General features: G+C 39.2%; 2 protein-coding genes across 2 annotated transcripts; one reads left to right on the top strand and one right to left on the bottom strand.

The window, feature by feature from the left end:
• The first annotated feature begins 4,860 nt into the window (after window positions 1-4,860).
• On the top strand, window positions 4,861-15,578 carry LOC308087936 (H-2 class II histocompatibility antigen, E-S beta chain-like). The gene is made up of 8 exons (XM_080432195.1): window positions 4,861-4,998; window positions 6,504-6,752; window positions 8,192-8,461; window positions 9,510-9,726; window positions 10,598-10,665; window positions 11,430-11,543; window positions 11,976-12,035; window positions 13,031-15,578. The coding sequence occupies exons 1-7, from the start codon at window positions 4,935-4,937 to the stop codon at window positions 12,014-12,016; spliced, it is 1,023 nt and encodes a 340-aa protein (XP_080288321.1). The 5' UTR covers window positions 4,861-4,934; the 3' UTR covers window positions 12,017-12,035; window positions 13,031-15,578.
• A 4,527-nt stretch (window positions 15,579-20,105) lies between these two features.
• Window positions 20,106-27,273, bottom strand: LOC308087917 (alpha-1-antitrypsin-like protein GS55-MS). Its single transcript, XM_080432164.1, has 7 exons — window positions 27,144-27,273; window positions 25,819-25,906; window positions 24,528-25,067; window positions 24,290-24,360; window positions 23,380-23,576; window positions 22,356-22,497; window positions 20,106-20,659 (listed from the first exon to the last, which is right to left on the bottom strand). Exons 2-7 carry the CDS (start codon window positions 25,898-25,900, stop codon window positions 20,471-20,473), a joined length of 1,221 nt encoding a protein of 406 aa, XP_080288290.1. The 5' UTR covers window positions 25,901-25,906; window positions 27,144-27,273; the 3' UTR covers window positions 20,106-20,470.
• Between the last annotated feature and the right edge of the window lie 228 nt (window positions 27,274-27,501).

The following is a 27,501-nucleotide window of genomic DNA, read 5'->3' as shown; positions in this document are numbered from 1 at the left end:
ATGCCGTCTGTGGCCGAACGCCATTTTTTCACCCTCGTTTACTTCCTGTTTACATTTAGTGTAATTCCGGTTTTCACCGGATGCGCCCCCTCACTTCCCGTCACTAACGCCCATTGGGAACTTCCGACAGAATCGGCCACAGACGGCATTAAAACACTTCTTTATTGAAAGATATGGATTATTACATTACACTACTACCCCGTAGAAGTAGTTAACATTTGGGGCTCGGCGGTAAGCACCTTTATTTTCATTTTGTACAATGTTTGGAGTGTCTACGGGGCATAGTGCAGAAAGTCCAAAGCACTATAGGAAGTGCACCCTACAACTCTCGTAGATTGAAAACGTCAGAATCATAAATACGTCTACGAGGGTTGTATACTACAGCTAGTCTGCAGCCATGTCTAAAAGAACTACACACAGACCCAGCCAAACACCGTCCAATATCTGTCTCCCCACACACTGCAGTTAGTCCTAATCCAGAGCGTTAGTGAGTTCTCTAACGCCCTGCCAAACTAAAGTACTTCGCTACTCACCAAAACAAAGGTTGTTTTGTGTTGTTGAAAGTCTATTCTCCAGGGTGGGAGGCCTCTCAGCACCCCACCTTCTCTATATAATACACTTTTTGGGCAGAAAATAAAATGTGTCCGCCAGATGGAAATTATTGTATTTACTCCACTGCGCCCCCTACAGATCTGGTCAATGGTAATTTATATTGACCAGGTCAGATCAGAACATAATACAATGGTATTCCACCATTACATAGTTAAAACCAAACAACAAAAATGATTAAGATTTTGGTCTTCACATAACTCCACTAAGATTCTATGAATGATTGCTTAAGCATATTACTCTCTGGTGAACAAACAGACATTATATGCATCCATGTACAAACTAAAAAATGTATATCCAATTACAGACAGTCCAAACATTAAACAAGCAAACTAAATATAACGTCTTTACTAATCACTGCTTCCTTTCATTTATTTTTAAACTTAATTTATTGCCCATCCTTATTATATGTGTCAGGAGCCTATTACAGTGTGTTACTGCTCTATACATTATTATTATTATTATTATTATTATTATTATTATTATTATTATTATTTTATTTTTATTTTATTAATAGTAATTATTATTATTATTATTATTATTATTATTATTATTATTATTATTATTATTATTATTATTATTCCGGTGTGTTACTGCTCTTTACATTACATTAACCATTTTCTACCTGCTGTCCCTATTTTGAGCATAGGGGAAAACATTTCATGAATAAAACAATAGTGAAAACACAAAACACACGTGAGCTTGTACAGTATATCAGCTATTTGTGGTTAACATGTGTAGTCGGGCAGAAACCTCTTATCTCCATATTTTAACTTTGTGAGTTTCTTTCGTAAATTAATGCCCTACTTGATCATGCAGTGTCACACAAAAGCATCAAAAGTAGCAGATCTACTTGTAGATCTGCTACTTTTGATATTTTTGAATTTGAATCCTGAAAATTAACAGTTCTGGTTTACCACCTGTGTGGTATACACACCTTTTGTGAGTAATTAACTATAAAGTCCAATTGGACTGTAAAATCTTAAGCAATTAATCTTATGGAATGATTTATAAGTTAGGCTCTAATGCCATGGCAGCGATTCCCTGGTTCGATTCCCAGACCAGCTCCACCATTGCTTTTTGTCACTCCCCTACTTTCTCCCCCACCTTGACTGTCTCTCTACACTGACCTATTGAAATGAAGCAGAATTGCCCGAAAAGCTAAACATTTAAATTTGAATGCATTTTACTATTTGAAGATCCGGATCCGCAGAACCAGTCCGGGTTTCTTCCTAATAAAAATAGTAAAATCAACAGCAAGTTTGACATTTTTATTTAAAAAACAAACAGTACTGGGTTTGATGATGTTCCATATTGTCTGAATCAGCTTTGTTTGTGTTCGTTTACGTGCTAAAAGAGTGACTTTGAGAGATGTTTCACCGTACAATGTAAGTCAATGAGGAGCATGTTTTGAATTATCAATCTCTAATCAATGGAGCACAAACACCATTTGCTGATTTCAACTAAACTAATTCACATTTATGTGTTTCCACTGCAAGACAAAAAGCTCATTAACATTAATACTGATAACTGTTTAACTTCATAATTATGTACCAACTCAACTCAACTAAAACTGTATTTATAGCACATTTAACATGACCATGTCATGCAAATGTAGCCAGGGCACTTAGGCCCGGAAACAGAATACCAGACTACGCCACCCAGGGAGTTTAACTTGTGTGGACATAAATAAAATGTCTGTCTGTATGTCTGTCTGTCTGTTTCAACTTTTAAATTACATCAGATTTAAAGTGTCCTTATTGACATGAGCAACACGTTGACATTACCAACAAAAGTCAAATAAAACTAACAATAAATAAATACATAATTATGTACAGTCTGTCAGTTTGTTGACATCAACAACCTGACAGACTGTACATAATTATGTCTGTCTAGTAACTGGTGATGTTTAATAAAAGAATAATTCTGATTGGCTGCTGGGTGAATCAGGAAGTGAAATTCAAGTTTGAGTTTCCAGTCAGAATTAGATTCAGTGGTGAGTTCAACCACGCACGCACGCACACGCACGCACACACACACACACACACACACACACACACACACACACACACACACACACACACACACACACACACACACACACACACACACACACACACACACACACACACACACACACACACACACACACACACACACACACCTCCCATGTGACATTTTAATCACATGACCAGTGTGTTTTTAAAGACATTTGATGATTTCAGCAGTGAGATGTAATGAGGCTTGGATTGATGTTTAATGAACATGAACAGCATTTTACCAGCAACGCTGAACACACACACACACACCCCCCCCCCCCCCCACACACACACACACCCCCCCCACACACACACACGCACGCACGCACGCACGCACGCGCGCGCGCACGCACGCACACACACACACACACACACACACACACACACACACACACACACACACACACACACACACACACACACACACACACACACACACACACACACACACACACACACACACACACACACACACACACACACACACACACACACACACACACACACCTCTGAAGTTACACTTTGATCACATGACGTGATGGTTTCATCAGTGAGATGTAATGAGGCTTGGATTAGAGGAGCGTCTGTGAGTTCAGTTTACAGAGGTTCCCGGTTTGATTCCTGACTCCTCCTGGCTTCATGTTGAAGTGTCCTTGAGCAAGGCACTGAACCCCTAACTGCTTCTGATGAGCAGTTTGGAGGAAAGCCTGGTATTCATTCTAAAACTGAGCCCTGTGATCCGGTTTAGAAAAAAGGAAAAAAAACACAATTGTGTTCCGGTGGTTGGTTCCGGTTGGTGTCGCATTGTTTTTATTCCCCACATAATATGAATCAGTTCGTTAATCTTGCTAGTCGCGCTACGAGTTAGAATAAAAGATGAACATACCAAACCATTATTATACCAAAAGAAACTAAACGATTATACTAAACTAAACACGTTTTAAACTAGGGGAATCATTTTGGAGGCGCACGGCGCTGGAGGTTCCGGTCGTGGGTTCCAGCCCCCTGATGACGTAAAGTTATTTCCACTCCAGACCGGACCAGAAACCTGAAAATGGTATTTGATCCCAGGCTACCTTTAACCACTCTGATGCTCCAAGATGTCACCTTTGACCTTTGACCAAGAAGATGTGGTTGAGTTAGGAGGTCAAATGTGACTCCTTTGTGTGAGAATGTAGAACACCTTAGCTTATAAATTATTAAATAAATTAATAGACTAAATAGACTTTTAATGCACAGCCTTCCAATCCAACGGTCTCTGAGTTCTGTCCATATGAAGTGTTAAACACTGTGTAACACTGATGTAGAACCATATGTGTGACATTCAGTTTATTTGGTGAGACTATTCTCTTACCAGACCTGAACAGTGTTTGTGTAAAGTTTGGTGTGGATTGGAACCCCTCACCCGTTGCCCTCCAACAGCAACTACATGGGAAACATTATTTATTTTATTCATATTTTAAATAATCTGTAATCACTTCAATCTGAAGTGATGAACTTTAACCCTTAGTCTCCCATCATGTCTCATCTGAAAGCTTTTAATTAATTACAACATTTTACTTTCTTTCTTTCTTGTCTTTCTCTTCAACAGAATCAGAATCATCTTTATTGTCACATCACAGGTTAAAGGTGTAAAGAAGTGGGTGAAATTATTTGTTGTGCAGCTCCATCGTTTTAGTTATTTTCAGAAAGAGAAAGAAAAGAAGACGGGGGAGGGGGGAATAAAAGATGATTTAAACAAAGATATTTACATACTGTATGTACATGAGTAGACATAAGGCGCATAAGGTAAAGTATGTACATGAGGAGACATAAGGCGCATAAGGTAAAGTATGTACATGAGGAGACATAAGGAGCATAAGGTACAGTATGTATACATGAGGAGACATGAGGTGCATAAGGTGCAGTATGTACATACATGATGAGACATAAGGTGCCTAAGGTACAGTATGTACATGAGGACACATAAGGTGCATAAGGTACAGTATGTACATGAGGTTAGACATAAGGTGCATAAGGTACAGTATGTACATGAGGAGACACAAGGTGCATAAGCAGCAGCTATATACCATACATGATTATGTGCAATAATACAGACTGTCGTCTTTCTGGAAACAGATGATGTAACATCATATCTTTAATCTGATTGGCTGATTCTTCTGAACTAAAGAACGAGTCCTCCTTCATTCTCTTTCAGACTCCAGAACTTCTCTTTCAGTAAACATCTGTTTATTCTGATCTGTTTATTCTCATCTTTTAAATTCAGTTCAGTTTTGATCAGTGGTGATGAAGATTACAGCCACCCTCCTCATCCTCTCCTCTGTACTTCATGTCAAAGCGATCCCAGGAAGTAAGTACAACACTTTTATTATATTAAATATACATTTATATCTACTGTTATCATATAAAACAAAATATGAAAAATGCACAATACAAACAAATGACACACACTCACTCACTCACTCACACACACACACACATGCACGCACAAACAACCATGCGCACACACGCACACAGACACACACACACACACACACACACACACACACCCACACCCACACCCACACCCACACACACACACACACACACACACACACACACACACACACCCTCCTTTTACTACCTGTATATACAATATTGAATCTTGAATGTTGGTCCAAATACATACAAATTAAAACAGATGTTAGGAACTGTTGTTGTGACATCATGAAATATGGAGAATATAATATAATACATCATGAAAATGAGGGTTTTGTGCAGAGGGAGGAGGAGGGGCCTATTATAGAACCCTGGGGATTCCAGAAACCTCACATCTCCATATTTCATCATACAAGAGTGTTGCACTTATATGGTTGTACATTTCTTATACCTCTTTGCTACTGCTGCTATGTAAAATATGCTATTTTAACTGTTAAAGAAATGTTACACCGTGTGGGGTTTATTTTACTTATTTATTATTGTAAAGTATCATTTATTATTTATTGGTAAAGAAAAAGTACCAAAAGTAGAAGTAGTCATTACTAGAAAAGTACCAAAAGTAGAAGTAGTCATTACTAGAAAAGTACCAAAAGTAGAAGTAGGCTAGTCATTATGCAGAATGTCCTGTTTCACAAGTTATCGTCTAACTCTAAAATGTATAAAAGTCTTTTGAAAATAGCAGATCTACAAGTTCACAATGCGTCGCTATGCGACGCATTGTGAACTTCTAGATCTGCTATTTTCAAATGGCCAAAATATATATAGGGCTGAAGGGGTAATGTATGTTTTGTAATAATAATGAGCAAAGTAACTAGTAACTAAAGTTGTGAAATAATAGTAGGCCTAGTGGAGTAAAAGTACAATGTTTGTCTCTGAGGTACTGAGTACTAAAATTTTGAAATACTCAAGTAAAGTAAAAAATTACCTCAAAATTGTACTTGAGTAAATGTACTTAGTTACCGCTACGCCGGGTGGTCGCTCGGCGCTGCGCACGGTAAACGCTGATCAAGGACGACACGGAGACGTCGGGTCCTGACGAGCGGACGCTGCGGTGGGCGGGGCGTGGAGACGTCGTCACACTAGAAATCTGACATGATTTGATACCTGGGTTGTTGTTGTGACCTGAAATCATGATCGATCATGAAATACATCATTCCGTATGAATTACTTTCATAATAAAAATTAAAAAAAAGACATTAAAACATTTGAATCTGTTTCAGTGTGAATAAAACGTTTGACAGGAAGCTTCTTTTAATATCCAACCTTTCACTTCATATAAGAACCAAACATGATTGTTTAACCTGATGATTATGTGTTATTGTCACGTGTGAAGAATTTTGTTGTTGAATTTAATTTCATCTTTGTTTTATTTTCTAGTGTTCCATGAGGAGATTATAGTCTATAGCTGTTCAGACACAGTTAAAGACTCATATAAAGAGAGCATGATGGGACTGGATGGTGAAGTGATGTTCTATGCAGACTTCAACAAAGGGAAGGAGGTGGTGGCTCCGTTTGTGGCTCCAATGACCTTCCCAGGAGCTTATGAAAATGCTTTGGGTTATCAGGCGTACTGCAAAGCCAACCTGGACACCATTCGCACTGCCTTGAAGAAACCACCAGTGAAAGGTACATGAATACTATTAACACAATAGATATTAACTAAAACAGTTGAATATATACACACGCATGCACGCAAGCACGCACGCACGCACGCACGCACGCAAGCATGCACGAACATACACACACACACACACACACACACACACACACACACACACACACACACACACACACACACACACACACGCACACTTTAATTTAATTATTTAGGATTTTCAATTAAAAGACATGAATCATGTCAAAATCCAAGATAATACGATTATACAACAGTTACCATAAAAAAAAAACATATTTCTGCTGTCCGGCAGCAACCAGCTAACTCCAAAATGTTCATTTTTCAGGAAATGACAAAAAAAAAGTGGAGTTAGGAGGTTTTGTTCATCATTGATAAGAACAGCTGAATGGATCTCCAAGCTCACAATGAGGTTGGATGTCAAAAGGGGGTGGAGCCTGGAGTCAGCTAAACCAGCTAACTCCACCCCCCTTTGGTGAACTTAGCTGGTTTAGCAGAAAGTTTGAGGATCTAATGAAGTTAGCTGGTTTTGTCAGAAGCACTTTTTAATACTTTTCATTAGTTCTATAATTTTTTAATCAACACACAGACGTAAAGGGTGTTCAATGGCCCTGATTTATGGAATAAAATGCAAAAGCGGAAAAATGGAGTTAGCTGGTTTCTGCCGGACAGCAACAACGTAACATAACACAATTAGGGCTGGGACTGGGAAATAATCTAATTAATTAGAGGCTTTTAACAGTGAGAAGCAATTTTTTTTTAAATGGATTTTGGTATAGTCTTTACATACATGTACTCAAGTACTGTACTTAAGTATAATTTTGAGGTATTTGTACTTTACTCGAGTATTTCCAATTTCTAATACTTTTACTTCTACTCCACTACATCTCAGAGGCAAATGTTGTACTTTTACTCCACTACAAGTATTTGAAAACTTTAGTTAATAGTTACATTGTAGATTTTGATTATTATTACAAAACATACAGTAACCACCTCAGCCCTATATCGGCCATTTGAGAACAGCCATCTAGTGTGACATTGTGAGCTTGTAGATCTGCTATTTTCAAAAGATTTGTATACATTTGAAAACTCGAAATGGGACATTTTGTATAATGAGTATTTTTACTTTCGATACATTGTACATTTTGATGCAAATACTCTTATACTTTTACTCAAGTATTTTGAATTCCAGACTTTTAATTGTAACAGAAACAGAGTATTTCTACATTGCAGTATCGATACTTTTACTTAAGTAAAACCTTTGAGTACTTTTTCCACCACTGAAGGCTGGTAGAGTGTGTTGTTACAGTTGTTTTATGGTCGTTTAATGAATCAATTAATAGAAAAAGTTGCGTGCATGTGACCTGCACGCATAGTGCACCCCCCCCCCCCCCAGCGCACCACAATGACATATTTAATTGTCTATTTCCAGATGGATATGTGTACTATGAGGCTAACCGCTGTGTGTTTAACTCCAGTGAGCTGAAGGACATACAGTACATACAGTCATCTAATTTCGATGGTGATGAGCTGGTCAGGTGGGACAGTAGAGTAGATCAGTATGTTGGATACACTGAGCTTGGTGTGAAGAACGCAGAGCGCCTCAATAAAGATCCTACACTACTGCGTGTGATGAGAGCACAACGAGAGGGATTCTGCAAACTCAACGCTGAGATCGCCTACTCTGCTCTGAACAAGAGAGGTGAGCTGATCTCAGAGCAGCACTCAACACTCATCACCTCATAAACTATAACATGAAATCACATGATTCTATTCAGAGATGATTAATGGTGTTAATATTGATCTGATAATGATTATAAAACATTACTTAATCTGCTGAGACACTCAGACACATTTCAGATCCTCTTGATTTATACTATCTGAACAGGCTGTCACGCAGTGGAAATAGCAGATCTACAAGCTCACAACATGTGGTGTCACCATCGTACACCGAGTATAAATGAAACATATAGATCTATTTCTGAGTGTTTTCACCCTCATATAATGACCTGCCTAAAACAGAGACACCAGGATTAATGTTTTTAAATTAACGTTAAAAAGAACCATGCAGGCTAAAACACACCTCTATACACTTCATTTCACCACCTGATTTTATATTTTAATGATTGTCTTTACTAGTTTGTTTTGTATGTTTTTATTTTTATTTTACAGGATTATGTGTATTGTTTTGTTTGTTTTTACTCTTATTAATTTGAGCAATGTTCATTAAATGATATTGCTGGTTTATTGTTGTTTATGTAAAGCACTGTGTAACTGTGAACTATTTAATATGTTTAAATTACGTTATATAAAATTCTATGTTGTAGAAAACTGTAGACAATGGTAGAATCTACAGTACTCTATGAAACGTTGTTCTCTGGTGCCATCTGGTGGCCAAACACTGACATTTACAGTTACAATTTACAATGCAGGCATTTATCAGACGCTCTTAATCCAGAGAGATTCACAGCAAGCAAAACACAAGTTAATACATCAAATATATAGAAATAATAATCTAGGATCATAGGTAAACCAAGAACCTATCATCAGTCTAAACAGTATCATATCAAATACGAACATTTTGGCTGGTTGAAGACCAAGTGCGTGCAGCTTTCTGGATCATTATAATCATTCATTATCATCATTATGATCATGATAATGACATTTTCCTATGACGGTTATATAATAATAATAATAATGATAATAATAATAATTTTTATTTTTATTATACAATTTACTTATTTATCCAGTGGAGCCCAAAGTGAGACTGAAGTCAGAGACTCCCCCTCGTCGTGGTGAACACACTCACATGCTGAGGTGCAGCAGCTACGACTTCTATCCTAAAGTGATCCTGGTGACCTGGTGGATAGGGAAAGAACCTTTGACCTCTGGCCTCTCCTCTACCGATGAGCTGTCTGATGGAGACTGGTACTACCAGTACCACTCCTACCTGGAGTACACACCCAGGTACACACCTAACAGACACCTATACATAGAAATACACACCTAATAGACACCTATACATATATTCTTTAAAAATAGAACAAGTGTTACTCACTTGCTGAAAATGGCCCATTAATTGGTAGGCTAATATTAAGTCTCACACACACACACACACACACACACACACACACACACACACACACACACACACACACACACACACACACACACACACACACACACACACACACACACACACACACACACACACATACTAAGTTTCTTCTGCCTCTTGCCTTCCTATTTTTTCTGCAATGTGGAGGGAATAGTGGAATACACAATGAACACTAGAGCGGAGGAGAGCCCAGCGGGGCATTCACACTCCTACACAAAAATAGTCACACTTTTTTTTTTCCAAAAAACTAAATAACAACAAAGATAACGGATCAATGTCGAATCGCGGCGCGTTTCAGCATGTAGATCGTCTACTTTCGCAATCTGTCCTAATAGTGCTAATTAATGAGCGGCGTGACTCATTTTGGTGCCCCCTCTGCACCCTGGTGCGTGGGCCCCCCCTCTGCACCGTGGTGCGTGGGCCCCCCCTCTGCACCGGGGTGCCCGCCCTCTGCACCGTGGTGCCCCCCCTCTGCACCGTGGTTCCCCCCCTCTGCACCGTGGTGCCCCCCCCCTCTGCCCCACACACTGTGCGTATAGATACTGATCATCCTCCTCAGATAGAAAACATGCTGTGCTTTTTGAAGAGGATCATCAGCAGAAAAATGTGTGTGTGTGTGTGTGTGTGTATGTGTGTGTGTGTGTGTGTGTGTGTGTGTGTGTGTGTGTGTGTGTGTGTGTGTGTGTGTGTGTGTGTGTGTGTGTTGTGTATGTCTTACAGATCAGGAGAGAAGATCACATGCATGGTGGAACATCCCAGCCTGACCGCGCCTATCAAGATGGACTGGGGTCAGTTACTGTAATCTACTCTACTCTACTGTAATCTACTGTAGTCTACTGTACTCTACTCTACTCTACCCTACTGTAATCTACTGTAATCTACTGCATTCTACTGTACTCTACTCTACTCTACCCTACTGTAATCTACTGTAATCTACTGCATTCTACTGTACTCTACTCTACTCTACTGTAGTCTACTGTAATCTACTGTATTATACTGCATTCTACTGTAATCTACTGTAATCTACTGTAATCTACTGTAATCTACTGTATTATACTGCATTCTACTGTAATCTACTGCATTCTACTGTAATCTACTGTAATCTACTGTAATCTAATGTAATCTACTGTATTATACTGCATTCTACTGTAATCTACTGTACTATACTGTACTATACTGTAATCTACTGTAATGTGTTATACTACACTCTGTTTTATGGCAATGGTCATGGTAATGGTCTAGTGGTTAGAGTGTCTGCCCTAAGATTGAGAGGTTGGAGTTCAATCCCTGGCCGGGTCATTCTAAAGACTATCAAAGTGGGACCCAATGCCTCCCTGCTTGGCACTCAGCATCAAGGGTTGGGTTGGGGGGGTAAGTCTCTGTGACTAGAGTCACATCAAGGGTTGGGTTGAATGATCAAAGATCATAAAATAATGGTTATAGCTCAAAACTAAAATGACACAGATGATTCCATGTCAGAGTCAGTCAAGGAGAAGGTATTCTAATCTACTGTAATAATATAATGAATATAATATCATATTTGTATTGTCAGATGACTCCACGCCAGAGTCAGTGAAGAACAAGGTGGCCATGGGAGCATCAGGTCTGGTTCTGGGTCTGGTCTTGTTCCTGTCTGGATTCATCTACTTCCAGTGGAAGAAACGAGGTGATTAGCATGTTTAATTAACATGTTTAATAAACATGTAAAATTAATAAATCTACTAACAGTGAAAGAAATTAGGTCATATCAACAGAGGATCACATGACATGTGGAACCCTCACAGAAATGCAAACAAACAAACATGTAAAGCCACAACCTAAATTGGTTTATATTGGTTTAGAACCTTAACCGGTTTAGACCAGTTTAGACGACCTTGTTAGAGGTCAAAGTGTCTTCTATGTTGTCACATTTAGTCTTAAATAAGAGTCAAATGTTCACATTAGTTCTGATGCAACATGTGACCCTGATGACTGAACCCTAATGTTGTTGTGTTATTGTGTTGTGTGTACATTTATGCATTTTATCGAGAAATACACACAATACAGTACATAGGATGTATCTGTGTGTCTGTTTTAACGGTCTCTCTCTCTTCTTCAGGTCGTATTCTGGTGCCGACAACCAATGATGAGAATCTTTAGACTCCTCCCACACACCCAGGTTCACTTCCTCTTTCTTTTTACTAAACTTTTTAATATATACATATATACAGTTTTAATGTATAAAAGTGTATAAAACGAGAAAACATACACAAAACAACATGCTTGTGTAAGAAGTGAAACAACTAGCCTGGTAAACCATCCCGGTCGTGTGAATTCACATTATCATGTGTCTTCTGCTTAATTTCTTATAATAATGAATCTAATAATCACATGTAATAATCAACTGATTTGTTGTATCAGACAACACTGAGGTCAATGTGGTCAGATGGGGGGGGGGGTCATCTTGGTGAACAGTGTAGTTTGGACCATTCATCATCATTCAAATAAACATGTTTTACATGACGCAGGAGTTTAGATCCCATAGCCTGAGAGGACGTTCAAGTGATTCAGTCTGGAAGTGAAGAGACGACACAATGCAGCCAAACTCTGAGCCAATCATTTGAACAAAACATTTCAGTGAACTGTACCCAATGATTCAGTACATTGAACACAATATTTCAGTGAACTGTACCCAATGATTCAATACATTGAACACAACATGTCAGTGAACTGTACCCAATGATTCAGTTCATTGAAAACACTGATCATTCCATCACTAGCAGGATCAAAGACAGAACCTTGTGGTCCAAAGGAGAGTGTTCTACCAACTGAGCTGCCCTTCCTACTAAGATACACTATTGACAAAGTATTGGTCAAATGTTGTTTGAATGGACTGAGTTGTTTCTACTTTGATGGTTACTGTAGTTGCAGGGAGGGTGCTGGGAGGTTAGGTTTTTAAGTAGTTTACTAATAACTTGTTCATGATCTATTAACTATTTATAGCATAGTTGTAAATCATTAACCAACTGTTATGAATAACACATCTTTTTTTTATTTAAATTAATAATTTATGAATGATTAATTTACTATTATAAGGGAAGGTTATTCTAAAGTGTTAACATGTTCACACAGTTAATATATTCTGATTCTTATTGGTCTATTGTCTTTTCACAGAACACCTGGGTGTGAGAGGAAGAAATACATGTGTGTCCAATCAGCTTTTAAATAGTCGTAACAGCAGCACAATGATGACATCATCAACCTTTTAGGGTTAAGGTTAGGTTTAGGCATAGTTTTTGTGAATTTAAAGGTTAGTGTTAAGGTTAAAGTTAGGTTTATAGGCATAGTTTCTCTGAGGTTATGGTTAGGGTTAAGGTTAGGTTTAGGCATAGCTGTAGTATACAACCCTCGTAGACGTATTTATGATTCTGACGTCTTCAATCTACGAGAGTTGTAGGGTTCACGCCCCATGGAGACCTGGACTTTCAGCACTATGCCCCGTAGACACCCCAAACATGTACAAATGTGAAAATAAAGGTGCTTACCCCCAAGCCCCAAATGTTAACTGGCTCTACGGGGTAGTAGTTTAATGTAATAATCCATATCTTTCAATAAAGAAGTGTTTTAATGCCGTCTGTGGCCGAACGCCATTTTTTCACCCTCGTTTACTTCCTGTTTACATTTAGTGTAATTCCGGGTTCCACCGGATGCGCCCCGTCACTACCCGTCACTACCGCCCATTGGGAACTTCCGACAGAATCGGCCACAGACGGCATTAAAACACTTCTTTATTGAAAGATATGGATTATTACATTAAACTACTACCCCGTAGAGCCGTAGTGCTTGGGGGTAAGCACCTTTATTTTCACATTTGTACATGTTTGGAGTGTCTACGGGGCATAGTGCTGAAAGTCCAGGTCTCCATGGGGCGTGAACCCTACAACTCTCGTAGATTGAAGACGTCAGAATCATAAATACGTCTACGAGGGTTGTATACTACAGCTAGTTTAGGCATATTGTTTGTGAAGTTAAAGGTTGGGGTTAGGGTTAGGTTTAGGCATATTTCTTTGTGAGGTTAAAGGGGTTAGGGTTAAGTTTGGGTTTAGGCATAGTGTTTGTGAGGTTAAAGGTCAGGGTTTAGGCGCCACCTGGGCGACACACCAAAGGAAATGGGAGTCCCAATTAGTGTGGGTGGTTCATCAAATGACTTTGTATAGTTTCTGTCGTCAGAAAACACAAACATAATATTTCAGTTCTAAACTATATTGAAACATTAAATAAATGATCACACACACAATCAGAGTTCTTCATAACATTAATATTAATATCCATCTGAATGGAAGTCAGTCAGCCATGTTTGTGAAAAAGGTTTTATTATTCTATAATTGACCATAAGTCATTTATTCTGTAATCATTTATAGTGTGTGATAATGAATGTGTTATGATCATTATGACATGGGTGGACCTAGACCCTCTAGGGTGGTCTGAGGTGATGGGTGGACCTAGACCCTCTAGGGTGGTCTGAGATGATGGGTGGACCTGGACCCTCTAGGGTGGTCTGAGGTGATGGGTATACCCGGGTCCACCCAAATTAGACAATGGTGGTCTGCCACAGTCTGCCACATGATTTATATGTAATGATTTGTATGTAATCACTAATCACGAGCAGGGGAGCAGATCTCATTACAATTTAGGAGGGAACCACAGGAATCTTCTCATGATCAATAATATCACCAACATAGAGCTAATGCTAGGATTCTAAACTAACTAATAATGGTCACAATGATTACAGTTTGTCTGACATTTGGTATAAAAAACTAAACACCAAATCCATGTTCAATGCATGAAACAAACTATAATGTTATGTTATGATGTAAATAATCCATTATAGGTTGACATCACGTGATTTAACAACAAACACATTAACATGGCTCCATGTTTAACTGCAGGACTTACAAACATTGATACTTTCACATTAATTCATCATTTGAGATTCGATTTGATTTTGGTAAAAGATATACGAGCAAAATCACAAAACAACTTAAACCTAGGATAACACATTAAAGTGTAATGAAACACTTGTTTCAATGTGGTCCTGCAGCATAACTAAAAATAAATAGTTTAATAAATGTATTTGAATTCCCATGAGGTTTTAATTATTAATTTTAATTATGTTAATAAGGAGAATGAGCGCTCTGTGTTGTGACAGTGACACGATGAGAGTTAATAACAGAAAGGTCGTGCAAACTTTACTAAAATAAAGAACAAAATATTCCTTGGTCAGTATTATTTATCTTTCCGTTTTTCAGCTCCACTGTTGTGTTTCTATCCGTTCATATTGGCTGAACTTCACTCATTAAACTAGTTAATAGCTCTGTGGACAAGTGATGATGATGATGATGATGAAGCTTGTGGATTCATTTATTTGGCAGTTATTGATCAGGACACACGGGTAGCAAAAACAAAACCACCAAAGTATTGTGTTTACTGTATGTGAGAATGATTTCAAAAGTGGAATCAGCTTCTATTAAATATAATTTTAAATTATATCATTTATTTAAAGATAAGATAAGACTTTATTGGAGGAACATGTCAGACATGTCCCCTCCTTCCCCCCTGGGATCTGCACCCCTGATCATGAATGGTTTGAAGTTCAGATGTTATTTTGGCTTTAATTTGCTTGGTTTGAATGGAATGTCACAATATCAATAAAGGAATAAGAAACAAATTGGGCCTCATGTTTTCTTAAATTTCACTCATACATATCGGTTTTACCTACTTCTTGGATAATTCTCATAGCGGCTTCGGATCTGGTCAAACAATCAGATGATTATCAGTTTTATAGTATGTAATGACTGTAATGGTACTCATTATGCAGTATGTCCCATTTCACAAGTTCTCAAAGAAAATACGTCGCATCGCGACGCATTGTGAGCTTGTAGATTGGCTATTTTCAAATGTCCAAAATGTATATAGGGCTGAAGTGGATAATGTATGTTTTGTAATGTAACCTCCTGGCCAAAAAAGGGATTACTAAAATACATAAAAACTACTGACTACACCAGTTGGAATTTCACCAACAAGCCAATTAAGGCTTAACATAAAAAGGGGGTTTGTTTTACAGAGCTTTAAAACTGGGTTGGGGACTTTAGTGAAGACACCATGATTGACAAATTATAAAATGTATTTCACATTAAATAGATACACACACAATTAGGCCACTGCCAATATGAAACCGGTCCTTTAACACAATCACATGTTTGCCTCCATACGGTGCATCATTAAGAGCAGGTAGAACACATCACACCAACTCATCAGGTTAATAGTTTCACTGCAAAATAAACACATAATTAGTAGGCTATACTGCACTCAACAATGCCCTGACATGGCATCAAGGTGAGCAGTTCAGAGGACCAATACATTAATATAGTGGGTAAAAACAATAAAATAATTCAATACATACTTAACATTACGTGCACGTAATACAATAAACATTCTTACCCAGGTGAGCAGAGTGAAGTGCACCTTAATGCAGAAACCTGCCTCACACAGGAGTGTAAGTGCACATAAATGTGCAACATCATTACACAGTGACACTCAAATCAGTTAGCCTTATTTCACTTCAGAATTACGATAAGCATTAACAACATATTGGTGACACTGGGGCACACTCTACTCAATGAAGACAACTCTCCTACCCGGATACTACCGTCAGGAGAAGGCGTGCTCTTCATTTCCTAGATGTATGTGTTAAAAAAACAAACAGAGGGATTCAGACAACAGTGTGCCGGAAAAAGACGGATCGAAACAACTATCTTAATTTTTCTAGCTATCACCCTTCTAGTCTAAAAAGAGGGTTACCGTATAGGCAAATGTTAAGACTTAAAATAATCTGTAACAGTGAATCTGATTTTGATAGTCAGTCTACAGAAATGTGCAGTAGGTTTAGAGAAAGGGGTTATACCGAAAATATTTGAACTAATAGTAAGTCTAAAATCAAGCCCCTTGATAGAACCAGTCTCCTTGCTCCTAAATCTTCTTTTGCTTTAAACAGACAACCTATAGTTATGACAACCACATTTTCCCCCATCTCCCAACCCATTAAACAGGTGGTCAAAAAACACTGGCATATACTGTCCAGTGATCCTGTGGTAGGAAAAGCCTTTTCCACCCCCCCCCCCCCCCCCCAATTTTTGCAAACAAGAGAGCAAACAATTTAAGTTACAAACTAATAAAAAATGATGTGTATATTCAACCACAACACTTTTTATCTACTATACCCTCAGGAAATTTCCTGTGTAAAGGTTGTATTAATTGTAATGCCATGATAACAGGAGACTCTTTTTATCACCCTCATAATGGTAAAAAAAAATTAAAGTCAAAAGGGAGAATTACAAGTAAGACAAAATATGTAGTTTATCTTTTAAAGTGCCCTTGTGGTTTTTGCTATGTGGGAAAGACCAAAAGAGAATTGAAAACCAGAATTACAGAGCACAAGAGTCATAGAAATAAAGATGAGAAGTCTCCAGTTGCCAGGCACTACTAATATGGTTAAACATGACATATGTACACTAAGATTTCAAGGTTTAGAAGTAGTCAACCCACTGAGAAGAGGTGGGGACAGAGACCGGGTTCTATTACAAAGGGAGGCTTACTGGATCCATGCATTAAATACTGAGTTCCCTAAGGGACTGAATGAAGAGTTATTATTGAATTGTTTTCTATGAAATGTTTTCTATGAATTGTATGTTCTGGTTGTGGAGTTTGTGGAAACTTTAAGAATATTTTTACTAAACAAATACTATGTGTAATGCTTAATGTAAACATTAATAGTACAATGAATTGTAAGTGAATTGTATTCACCAATGAGAATCAGCTGTACACTATCGCATAGCTATATGTCACATCCTGTTTGATGTATTCTAGTTTGAAACGCTGAGGAAGGCCGACGTGCCGAAAGGCGTCCGTTTCTCTAGATAGACCTGTTTGCTGCGGCTGTTCACCCTTAAAGAATAAATCAAGAATATAACTGAAGAGAGTGCGGCTGTTCCTTTATTATATGCACACTCTACTCACCCATTACAAAATCTGTTTCCTACTTGCAAACTTCCTGCTTTTAAAAGCAGGCCCAGATCATGATTGGTTGGAATCATCAGAGTGGCTCACCAATCCTGAGTCACCAAATCTTCACCTGCACTCATATCAATGAAACAATAAACCACAATCAAGTGTCAAAGACATACACTAAAACTCCACCCGGTTACAGTAATAATAATCAAAATCGACAAAGTAACTAGCAACTAAAGTTTTCAAATAATTGTAGTGGAGTAAAAGTATAATATTTGCCTCTGAGATGTATTGGAGCAGAAGTAAAAGTACTGAAAATCAGAAATACTCCATTGAAGTAAAATACCTCAAAATGTTACTTAAGTAGGCTACAGTACTTGAGTAAATGTACTTAGTTACTTAACACCACTGTCAAGGAGGAACCTGCAGCCTGTCATGGATGCTTCCACACACAAGAGGGAGCTCCTCAGTCTGCAGAAGAACAAAGGAACATGATGTGAAGTCACTGGAGAAGCTGTAACTCAGCTGGAGACAGAGATGAAAGAGCAGCTGATTGATATTTCTCCTTAATGGTGTTTATAGACTGACTGCTATGCTCAGAGAGCACCACCTTGTGGCATAGTACTATTCATACTGTAAAATACTGTAAATAATGTAAATATTAAATGTGATTTTACCACGCCTATAAATATGTTTTGGGTATGGTCAATAAAAAAACTAAAGAAAATAAAGACAAGCCTCATTTCATTATCTTTAATTCAGTTCAGTTCAAGTTTAAGTACATAACATAATAAGTACTTAACTACATTTGAACGGTTATCTCTGAACTCTATAGTATCGCTGTTCTATAATAGGCGGACATTAAGCAAGTAGGTGAACATTCGGCGAAGATAGCAGATCTACAAGCTCACAAGGCATCGCATTGTGACACATTGTGAGCTTGTAGATCAGTTATTTCCGGTGAAGAGATTCGGTGTACAGGGAAAAAAGGAGGGGACCAAGTAGGCTATATAGACCCAAGTCAACAAAATATATTGACTTATTTTAATCTACTGTGATGGAAGTGGAGGAATTTGACGTTTGTTCGGGGGAAAAAGCTAAATAATTTTAATGTGGCACTACATTAAAATAATGTTTAACCTACAGTACATAGGTGAACGTTTTGATAAATGTTCAAAGACTGTGAAAATAAATTGTTAGTAATGAACTATAATGTCAGTCAAACTTTATGCAATTACCCAAGAATTTATGTTGAATAATACTTAAAGGGCACCGATTTTCAACCTATCTTCATATAATTGGTCCTCAAGAATACTCATGATAAAATGGTAAAAAAAAATTCTACTAGGTCTGTGTCTCATAGGAGGGCTGTGGACAGTCCAGAAACCCGTCTACCAGTGACATCATCGTTAGGCATGATTTTTTTTTTCAACAAGATTTCACATTTTTTATTTAGATTTTTATTAACACGAGAACAATGGCTTCTTTTATTGCATTGCAACTTTCCAGGAATAGAAAGCCTGCAGTTTCTATTAGCTTTGATTCCCCATTGATGATGTCTCTGGTAGACGGGACTCTGAACTGTCCATAGCCCTCCTCTGAGACACAGACCGAGTAGATTTATTTTTTACCATTTTATCATGAGTATTAGTGAGGACCAATTATATGAAGAGACTGAGAGGTTGAAAATCGGTGAAGTCGTCCTTTAATCCAATATATGAGGTGGATATTGTAATATTTGAATCCACTATATGAGGTGGATATTGTAATATTTGAATTCATATACGTTATGGCCAATATACGTTAGGCCTGACAGCAAGTCCCTGTTTGATTCCCGGAGCGGCAGGACCATTTGCTGTACTGTATGTCCCTCCTCGACTCTCTCTCCTAGCTTTACTGTCTACAGATTCTACACTGACATTGAAATGAATCAGAAATGCACACAAAAAAGCAAAATATTTCCATTTGTCATGAAAGTATGCTTATTGCCTGTACATACAATTTTTTATCTTGGATTACTTTCAGTTACTGCATAATTAGAAACATATATTTTATCCCAGGTCTGCACTTGACTTCACATTTAAAACTACTCAGCAAGCCAAGAACCAAATACAAACAATACAGACGTCAGGATTATAAAATGAAGGGTCCACAAGAAACTGGGTTTTGAGAGGATTTAATATGTTGACAATCAACATCTGTGTTTGAATGTGAACAGACAGTTTGTCTCATCAGATGTTTCCCACTGAGCATTTTTCGGTCTAAAATAATATTTTAGACTAAATTAGACTAAATTTTAGACTAAAATCATAACAGATTATGTTTAAACGACTAGGCTAAAACCGGGTTATAACTGGTCTAAAAGTGAACGTTTTTTCAACGACTAGGCTTAGCATAGACGTTGAAACAACATCATTTCAACAGCTATATATAGACGGCCTATATAGACGCTTAAAAAACAGCTAATTAACGTCTAGGCTAAGCCTAGCCGTTGAAAAAACGTTCACTTTTAGACCACTTTTAGACCCGTCTAAAGCCAACTATGGCTCACTGGGTTGGATTGACGATCTTTCCCGTGAACAGAATGTTGTCAGAGTCGGCGATGAGAACCATGAAGGGACGATTGAACTTCAGTTCAGGGACTCGGTGGAAGGACAGCGGCATGATGCCGACGCCTGTAGCTCCAGACGCAGTGGCTCCAGTCTCGTCTACATCCAGCGTGGCTTGGTGCACGACCTGCACATAAACAATGATTATAGATCAGTGATTCTCACACTTCTTCATGTCAAGGACCACCAGTTTCATGGTATTATGCATTAGGCCAAGGCTACGAAAAAAATAAAATGGACTATTTTTGAAAGAATTTGACCCATCTTTCCTTATGTGGGGGTCCCTGGCACAAAGTGTTTTCAAATGGGGGTCAGCAGCCAAATACATTTCAATTTGGGGGTCCCTGACATGAAAATGTCTGAGAGCCCCTGCTGCTGTAGTGTACATGCCAGTAGTCCATGTGTGAATGTGACAGAGTGAAACATGAGTCAGTAATCCAGTAGTCCATGTGTGAATGTGAAAGAGTGAAACATGAGTCAGTAATCCAGTAGTCCATGTGTGAATGTGACAGAGTGAAACATGAGTCAGTAATCCAGTAGTCCATGTGTGAATGTGACAGAGTGAAACATGAGTCAGTAATCCAGTAGTCCATGTGTGAATGTGACAGAGTGAAACATGAGTCAGTAATCCAGTAGTCCATGTGTGAATGTGTCAGAGTGAATAGAACACAACATATGGGGGTCAGGCTTGGTCAGTGTTGCCAGATGGGAAATGTTCAATTATCGTACCGGAGGCTTAAAATGATCCTATTTAAAAGAAAACTATCGTACACAGCCAAAACAAAGAGGAATCACATGTGGAAATATGTAATTTCACAAATAAATAGCATATTTATTGTAAGAAACAACCTTGTTTGAGATTCCTCCTACATGATAAAAACACATCACATATTATGCTGCGTGGAATCAGGCAACTTCCTGGACGTTTACACAAATAAAAGCCTGAAACTGGACTAGAAAGACTGACCGGTGTTTTTAATGCCTCTAAGTACAGATCTAGGGTCATTTATTGATTTACTGACTTATTTTGAAAAGCCAAACCGGATCCTGAAGCAGCAGACAGGGAATCTAGTAAATTCACACACTTTTTTGTGATAGGGCGAAATTATCATATATTTGGGATTTTTTTTAATTATTGATCGTACATCGTAAAGAGGGTAAAATGATGGTACAAATAGGATAATTATGGTACATCTGCCAACACTGGGCTTGGTTGAGGAGCCTGATGGCTGCTGGACTGATGGACTGTCTCTGTCCTTTGTTGTGATATAAAAGAAGGGACAACTAGACAGTCAGACACTCATTCATTGTGACAGCTCCTACCTCCAGTGGTGGAAAAAGTAAAAGTATCAATACTGCAATGTAGAAATACTCCATAAGTATAAGTCCGGAATTTAAAATTTAGTTGAGTTAAAGGTACAAAAGTATTGGCATAACAAAAGTACTCATTATGCAGAATGTCCCTTTTCACAAGTTTAAAAAAAATCTTTTGAAAATAGCAGATCTACAAGCCCACAATGCGTCGCGATGCGACGCATTGTGAGCTTGTAGATCTGCTATTTTCAAATGGGCAAAATATATATAGGGTTGAAGTTGTTACTGTATGTTTTGTAATAATAATCTACAAAGTAACTAGTAACTAAAGTTTTCAAATACTTTCTGTGGAGTTAAAGTACAATATTTGCCTCTGAGATGTAGGGGAGTAGAAGTAAAAGTACAGAAAATTGGAAATACTCAAGTAAAGTAAAAAAAATACCTCAAAATTGTACTAAAGTACAGTACTTGAGTAAATGTACTTAGTTACTTTACACCAAAGCTCTTACCTCTGACACAGCCACATTGTCTGCAATGCCACTGAGATCAGCTGCAGCACCAAACACGTCTGTTATTCCCATCTGACGCAGCACAGCGTTCAGGTTAATCTTAGTCTTGATGGAGAACTTGGGAACAAATACATTGTAATTCCTGAAAAGGAAATACAAAACACTTAAGGCTATGTACTGTATGACAAAATATTGAGAATGATCATGTTATATAAGATAATTCTGGAATTCATTGATTCATCTCTGACTTTAAAGTGTTTTGTGAAAGTAATACAAAAATTACTTGCCACAGAAAGTAATATTCTAACATAAACATACCATTGGAAACCTTGAAAAGTGCTATATGAATGTCATGTATTATTATTATTAGCTTTAAATTAAAGTAACATGTAATTTACACAATTTTGAATCTAATTTAAAAAACAACCACTTAACCTGACGTCCCTATTTTGGACGTCAGGTTAAGTGGTTCTTCAACAGTAGCAAATCTACAAGTTCACGACACGTCATGATGACACGTTGTGAGCTTGCAGATTGGCTATTTTCGAAGAAATGTGTAAAAAATGAAAAGTGAACATTTATGAAAACCTTTGCAACAACAGGGCATACAGGATGTATTTAAAAGTGTCATGTCAGGCCTGGGCCGTAGCGTGACGGTCCAGGCACCCTAGGCTGCAATGCCAGCCTGACAGCGGGTTCGACTCCCGTTCCCTACGACCTTTGCTGTGTGTCACCCCCCCCCCCCCCATCTCTCTCCCCATTTCCTGTCAGCCGTTCCCTATCCCTTTCTAAATAAAGCATAAAAAGACTCCCAAAAAAATCTTTAAAAAAAAGAAAGTGTCATGTCAATGACCCGGACCGCTGGCGTAGCGGTCCGGGTTCGAGTCCTGATCCCGACGGCCTTTGCTGCATGTCACTCCCCATCTCTCTCCCCATTTCCTGTCAACCTGCTATCCTATCCTATCAATAAAGGCATATAAAAGCCCCAAAATAAATCTTAAAAAAAAGAAGTGTCATGTCAAACCTTGGCTTCATCCACTTGAGCCACTTGGCGTAGTGCATGGGACAGATGTGTTCCTCCAGCTCCGTCAGACCTGCGTCAGGCAGCATCAGCAGCATGGAGTAGGAGTTGTTGAAGGGTAAACGGAGGACAGTGGTGGTGATCTGCTGGTCAATGTAGACATCGAAGAAGTCCTCCGTGTTCATCATCTGGACGGGAACCTGCAACAACATCACCATGTGGATCATTATTAGAAGAGCCCGACTCATGACAGGTTTTTTTTGGGGTCCAATGCCAATCCCGGCAAAACACTGCTGCTGCTCTACTCTGTTCACAGCAATGTAGTAGCTGTACGTATAACGTTCAGAACCCAGAGCGGAGCCGCAGCGCCCCGTATTAAACGGGCCACCAATGTTTTTATGAAGTATTTTGTTGATAGAACAACAGTTTGTTCATAGAAGCACCGTCATGACTGACTGTCATGTAGTGGTGGGAATAAAAAACGTTAATTTCAGTGAACGAACGATTTCGTTCACGTTCACGTTCACGGCAATGATCCGTTCAAATGATTCGTTCATGTCTAATGAAAAATAACTCAATCGCAAGCTGTCAGTCGGGAACAGCCTGCCTTCCTCCCGTCCTGTGTACGGGGGGGGGGGGAGGGAGGGGGGCATGAACGAAAGCGGGAACGTAACAGCTTCAGGAAGTGATTCCAAGCAAGTGTGAACAGGGTTGCCCATTGCTTTCTTCTATTTCTCCCTGATTTACATAAACATACAGTATTTCTATTGTTTATGTGGTTATTATCTTAGTGAACGGTGAAAATCAAACCATAACAATAGTGAACTATAAGATACAATACAAAACAAATAGGTCTAATTGGTGGTTACCAAACAAACTAATAAAAAGCCATTCAGTAAGACAGTAGTGTTACCTGGGTTGCTGCATCCACATTAAACTGCTCCTCCTTGGTGTCTGCAGGGTCAAAGGGAGTCTGCCATTTTCCTGTTTGACAGAAAACAATGTAGAAACAACAATGACAATAGTGAGATGACAATGACAGTAGTTCGAGATTAACCCTACCCATGGTTAGGTTGATAATAACTAGTTAACTGTTTTCATTTCTGTCTGGTATATGAATTGAATGACGGCTGAGAGATGACATTTCTTACCTTTGTAGTATATGTAACTAATGAGATACATGATAGTAGCAGGATCCAGGTTTTCCACTAGTTGGTCTATCTTGCCGTAGGTCTTCTCCCCTACATACTTGTTGATGGCAGCAGCACTCTCTGTGGGATTGGTGAAGTCCACACTGAACCCATCGGCCAGGTAGGACTGACTCAGGGTCTGCAGGAACTCAGCCTGTGGCTTGAACTTATTGTCCACAAACACTGCGGTTCCTGCACTGATGTCTTCCGATGAAGTCTTGTCGGCTGTGGTCAGAAGTCCATGGAAGGCCTGGTCTACGTCAGCCTGGGTCAGTACGGAGCTGTTGAAGCCCAGACCACTGAAGAGCTGCTGGTGGGTTTGGCCCCGGGCCCCTACAGACAAGGCTGCCAGGGCCAGGCTGACACTTGCGGGTGAGAAGAAGACGTTCTTGCCTTGGTTGTCCGTCTGAGCGGCCAGTTGCCTGTACAGGTTGAAGGCAAAACCTTTGTTTGCTGATGTCACCATGGAGAGGCTGTTTGCAGCCTGGTCTGCAGCGTTATCTGAAGGTGATGAGTTAGATTTGTTAACCACTTAAACCCTTTACTTCCTCCTCCTACGACAAATAGCAAAGATATCTGATTTACAAGCTCACAACACTTCGCATCATGATGCATTGTGAGCTTGTACAACTTTAAAAAATTATAATAATTGCTCCTCGGAGCACAGGTCTACACCAGGCCAGGTAGTAGAAGTCAAACTTAGCCAATCAGGATGTAATATGAACAATCTGACAGATCCGTCTTGATCACATGACTATAGAGATAATGTGTACTGATTTGCATGATGTTCGGACACAATCTGTAGGAGTAATATCAAAAACTTGTTTTGGAAAAATCGGCCTACTGGTGGCGCTATAACAGGACAATGTGAAAAGGGTGGCATTTCTTCCTCAGCCTAGCACGAATGTGCGTGCAATGTTTCACGGCAATCGGACACTGCGTTCAGAATTTGAGGCATTTTGTTCCTGGTGGCGCTATAACAGGTGAAACATTTGGGGCAGAGGTTCTGCTCTGGCATCAAAGTGTGTGTGCTCAGTTTCATGCCGATTGCGCCAACGGTGCCGGAGATTAGCTGTACACGGACGGACGGACGGACGGACGGACGGACGGACGGACGGACGGACAGACGGACGGACGGACGGACAGACGGACGGACAGGGGCAAAAACACTCCCCTTCTCTCCCCATTTCCTGTCAGGCTACATAAAGGCATAAAAGCCCAAAAATAAATCTTTAAAAGAAAAATCTGTTACCTTCATGTCCTGCATGGTGATGACCTGTACCCACACACACCAGCGCTGATAGAATCCACACCAACACGGCTCCTTGCATCATGGTGAACTGAGACAAAGGTTCAAAAGGTTCCCATCAGTACATAGTTCACTCACTGTTAACTAAACAAACCTTTCTCTGTCTGGAACCACCATGAATGTGTACTACTAGTCCAGGGGTTCTCAACCTAAAGGTTGGTTTCAAGTGATATTTTTTGTTAAATCAAAAAGTTATTTTGTTAAAAGGTTAAAGCAGGAGTGGGCAACTTTGATGATGTAGAGGGCCACTATATTTCCACACTCACTCCAGAGGGCCTTTTTGCATATACTGTCGGGGCATTCTATGTCACACAAAAGTAGCAAAAATAGCCGATCTACAAGCTCAAAACGCGTCTTAGCGCGACGCGTTTTGAGCTTGTAGATCGGCTATTTTTGCTACTTTTGAATTGGAATCCTGAAAAGTATTTTTTTTTATTTATTTCAAATGCATTTAGTTATACTTATGTTAAAGTAATACTAGGTAACGTTTTCAACAAAACTAAAGTTAAATTGTATATCTTTTGCGAGTGGCAAAAGTTTCACAACACCCACTCCGTGAATTTCACCCCCGGAAGCCTTTTATTTATATATTTTCTATTGAACGTGTACGGGGGGGACTTTCCCGGGAAAATGACGTTCCTGGCCAACGTCATGACGTCGTGGCCGACGTCCTCAGGAACTACCGCAACGGTTTCCTGTTTGGCCAGGAACTACCGCGCTATTAACAAAAAGGAACCTCACGCTGATTTTAAGATAATGTAGGATTGGAAGATCGAAAAAGAACAGAAAAAGAAAGCACAGCTCATGGTAACTAATGCTCCACTGGCTAAGAGAAACGATCCGTAGATAGTATAAAACAATTAAAAGATCGCTTTTTGAAACGCTTCCGGCTTCCGGTGAAAACGAATGGAATTCTGGGTAATCGAGGACTAGGGAAATTGTATGCAGTGACGGTAGTGACCAGCAGAGGTTGCTAAAAATCGTTAGTTGTGATTTTGCATTGTACAACTTTAACTTTATGAACTTAAATACAAATACATTGGACATAAAAAGGACAATAGAATTTTAATACTAGTCATTAAGCTACTAATATAGACTGAAGTAATTCAAGCGGGTCATGTTTGCATGTTTGGAATCATAACAGCTGAAATCAATGATATATCAGTATTCTGATATTAACCTGCGGACCGCATTAAGTGAAGGTGGGGGCCGCATGTGGCCCCCGGGCCGCCAGTTGCCAATGTATGAGTTAAAGAGTTAACACTGACCTGGCTCTGTGTACACCTCGGTGAAGTCCCCGGCCACCATGGAGAAGTCAGAGTCAGGCGGCAGACCCTGAGGGTTCACGTCTGGGAAGCGGACGGATCGCGTCTGGTCTGAGGACTTCTTATTGTTGCTGAACTGGTGGATCCACGGGTACAGGGTCAGAGAGTTCACCTTGTCACACCTGAGGGCAGCCGTACCGTGTTATAAGGACCAGTACACAGACTGCTGGGGCACTGCAACACTATGGATCATTCTGGATCACTATGATCAGCTTGGGTCCAGCACTTATATAAAATGAATTAAAACATATTGTTTTCAGCAAGGGGACAGATGGATAGTGATGATGAATTGTGGTAGAAT

The sequence above is a fragment of the Gymnoscopelus braueri genome, assembly GCF_963280865.1.
Source record: "Gymnoscopelus braueri genome assembly, chromosome: 7".
Lineage (NCBI taxonomy): Eukaryota > Metazoa > Chordata > Actinopteri > Myctophiformes > Myctophidae > Gymnoscopelus > Gymnoscopelus braueri.
Note: the sequence above shows the minus strand (reverse complement) of the source record. Positions and strands in the feature narration are given on the sequence as shown.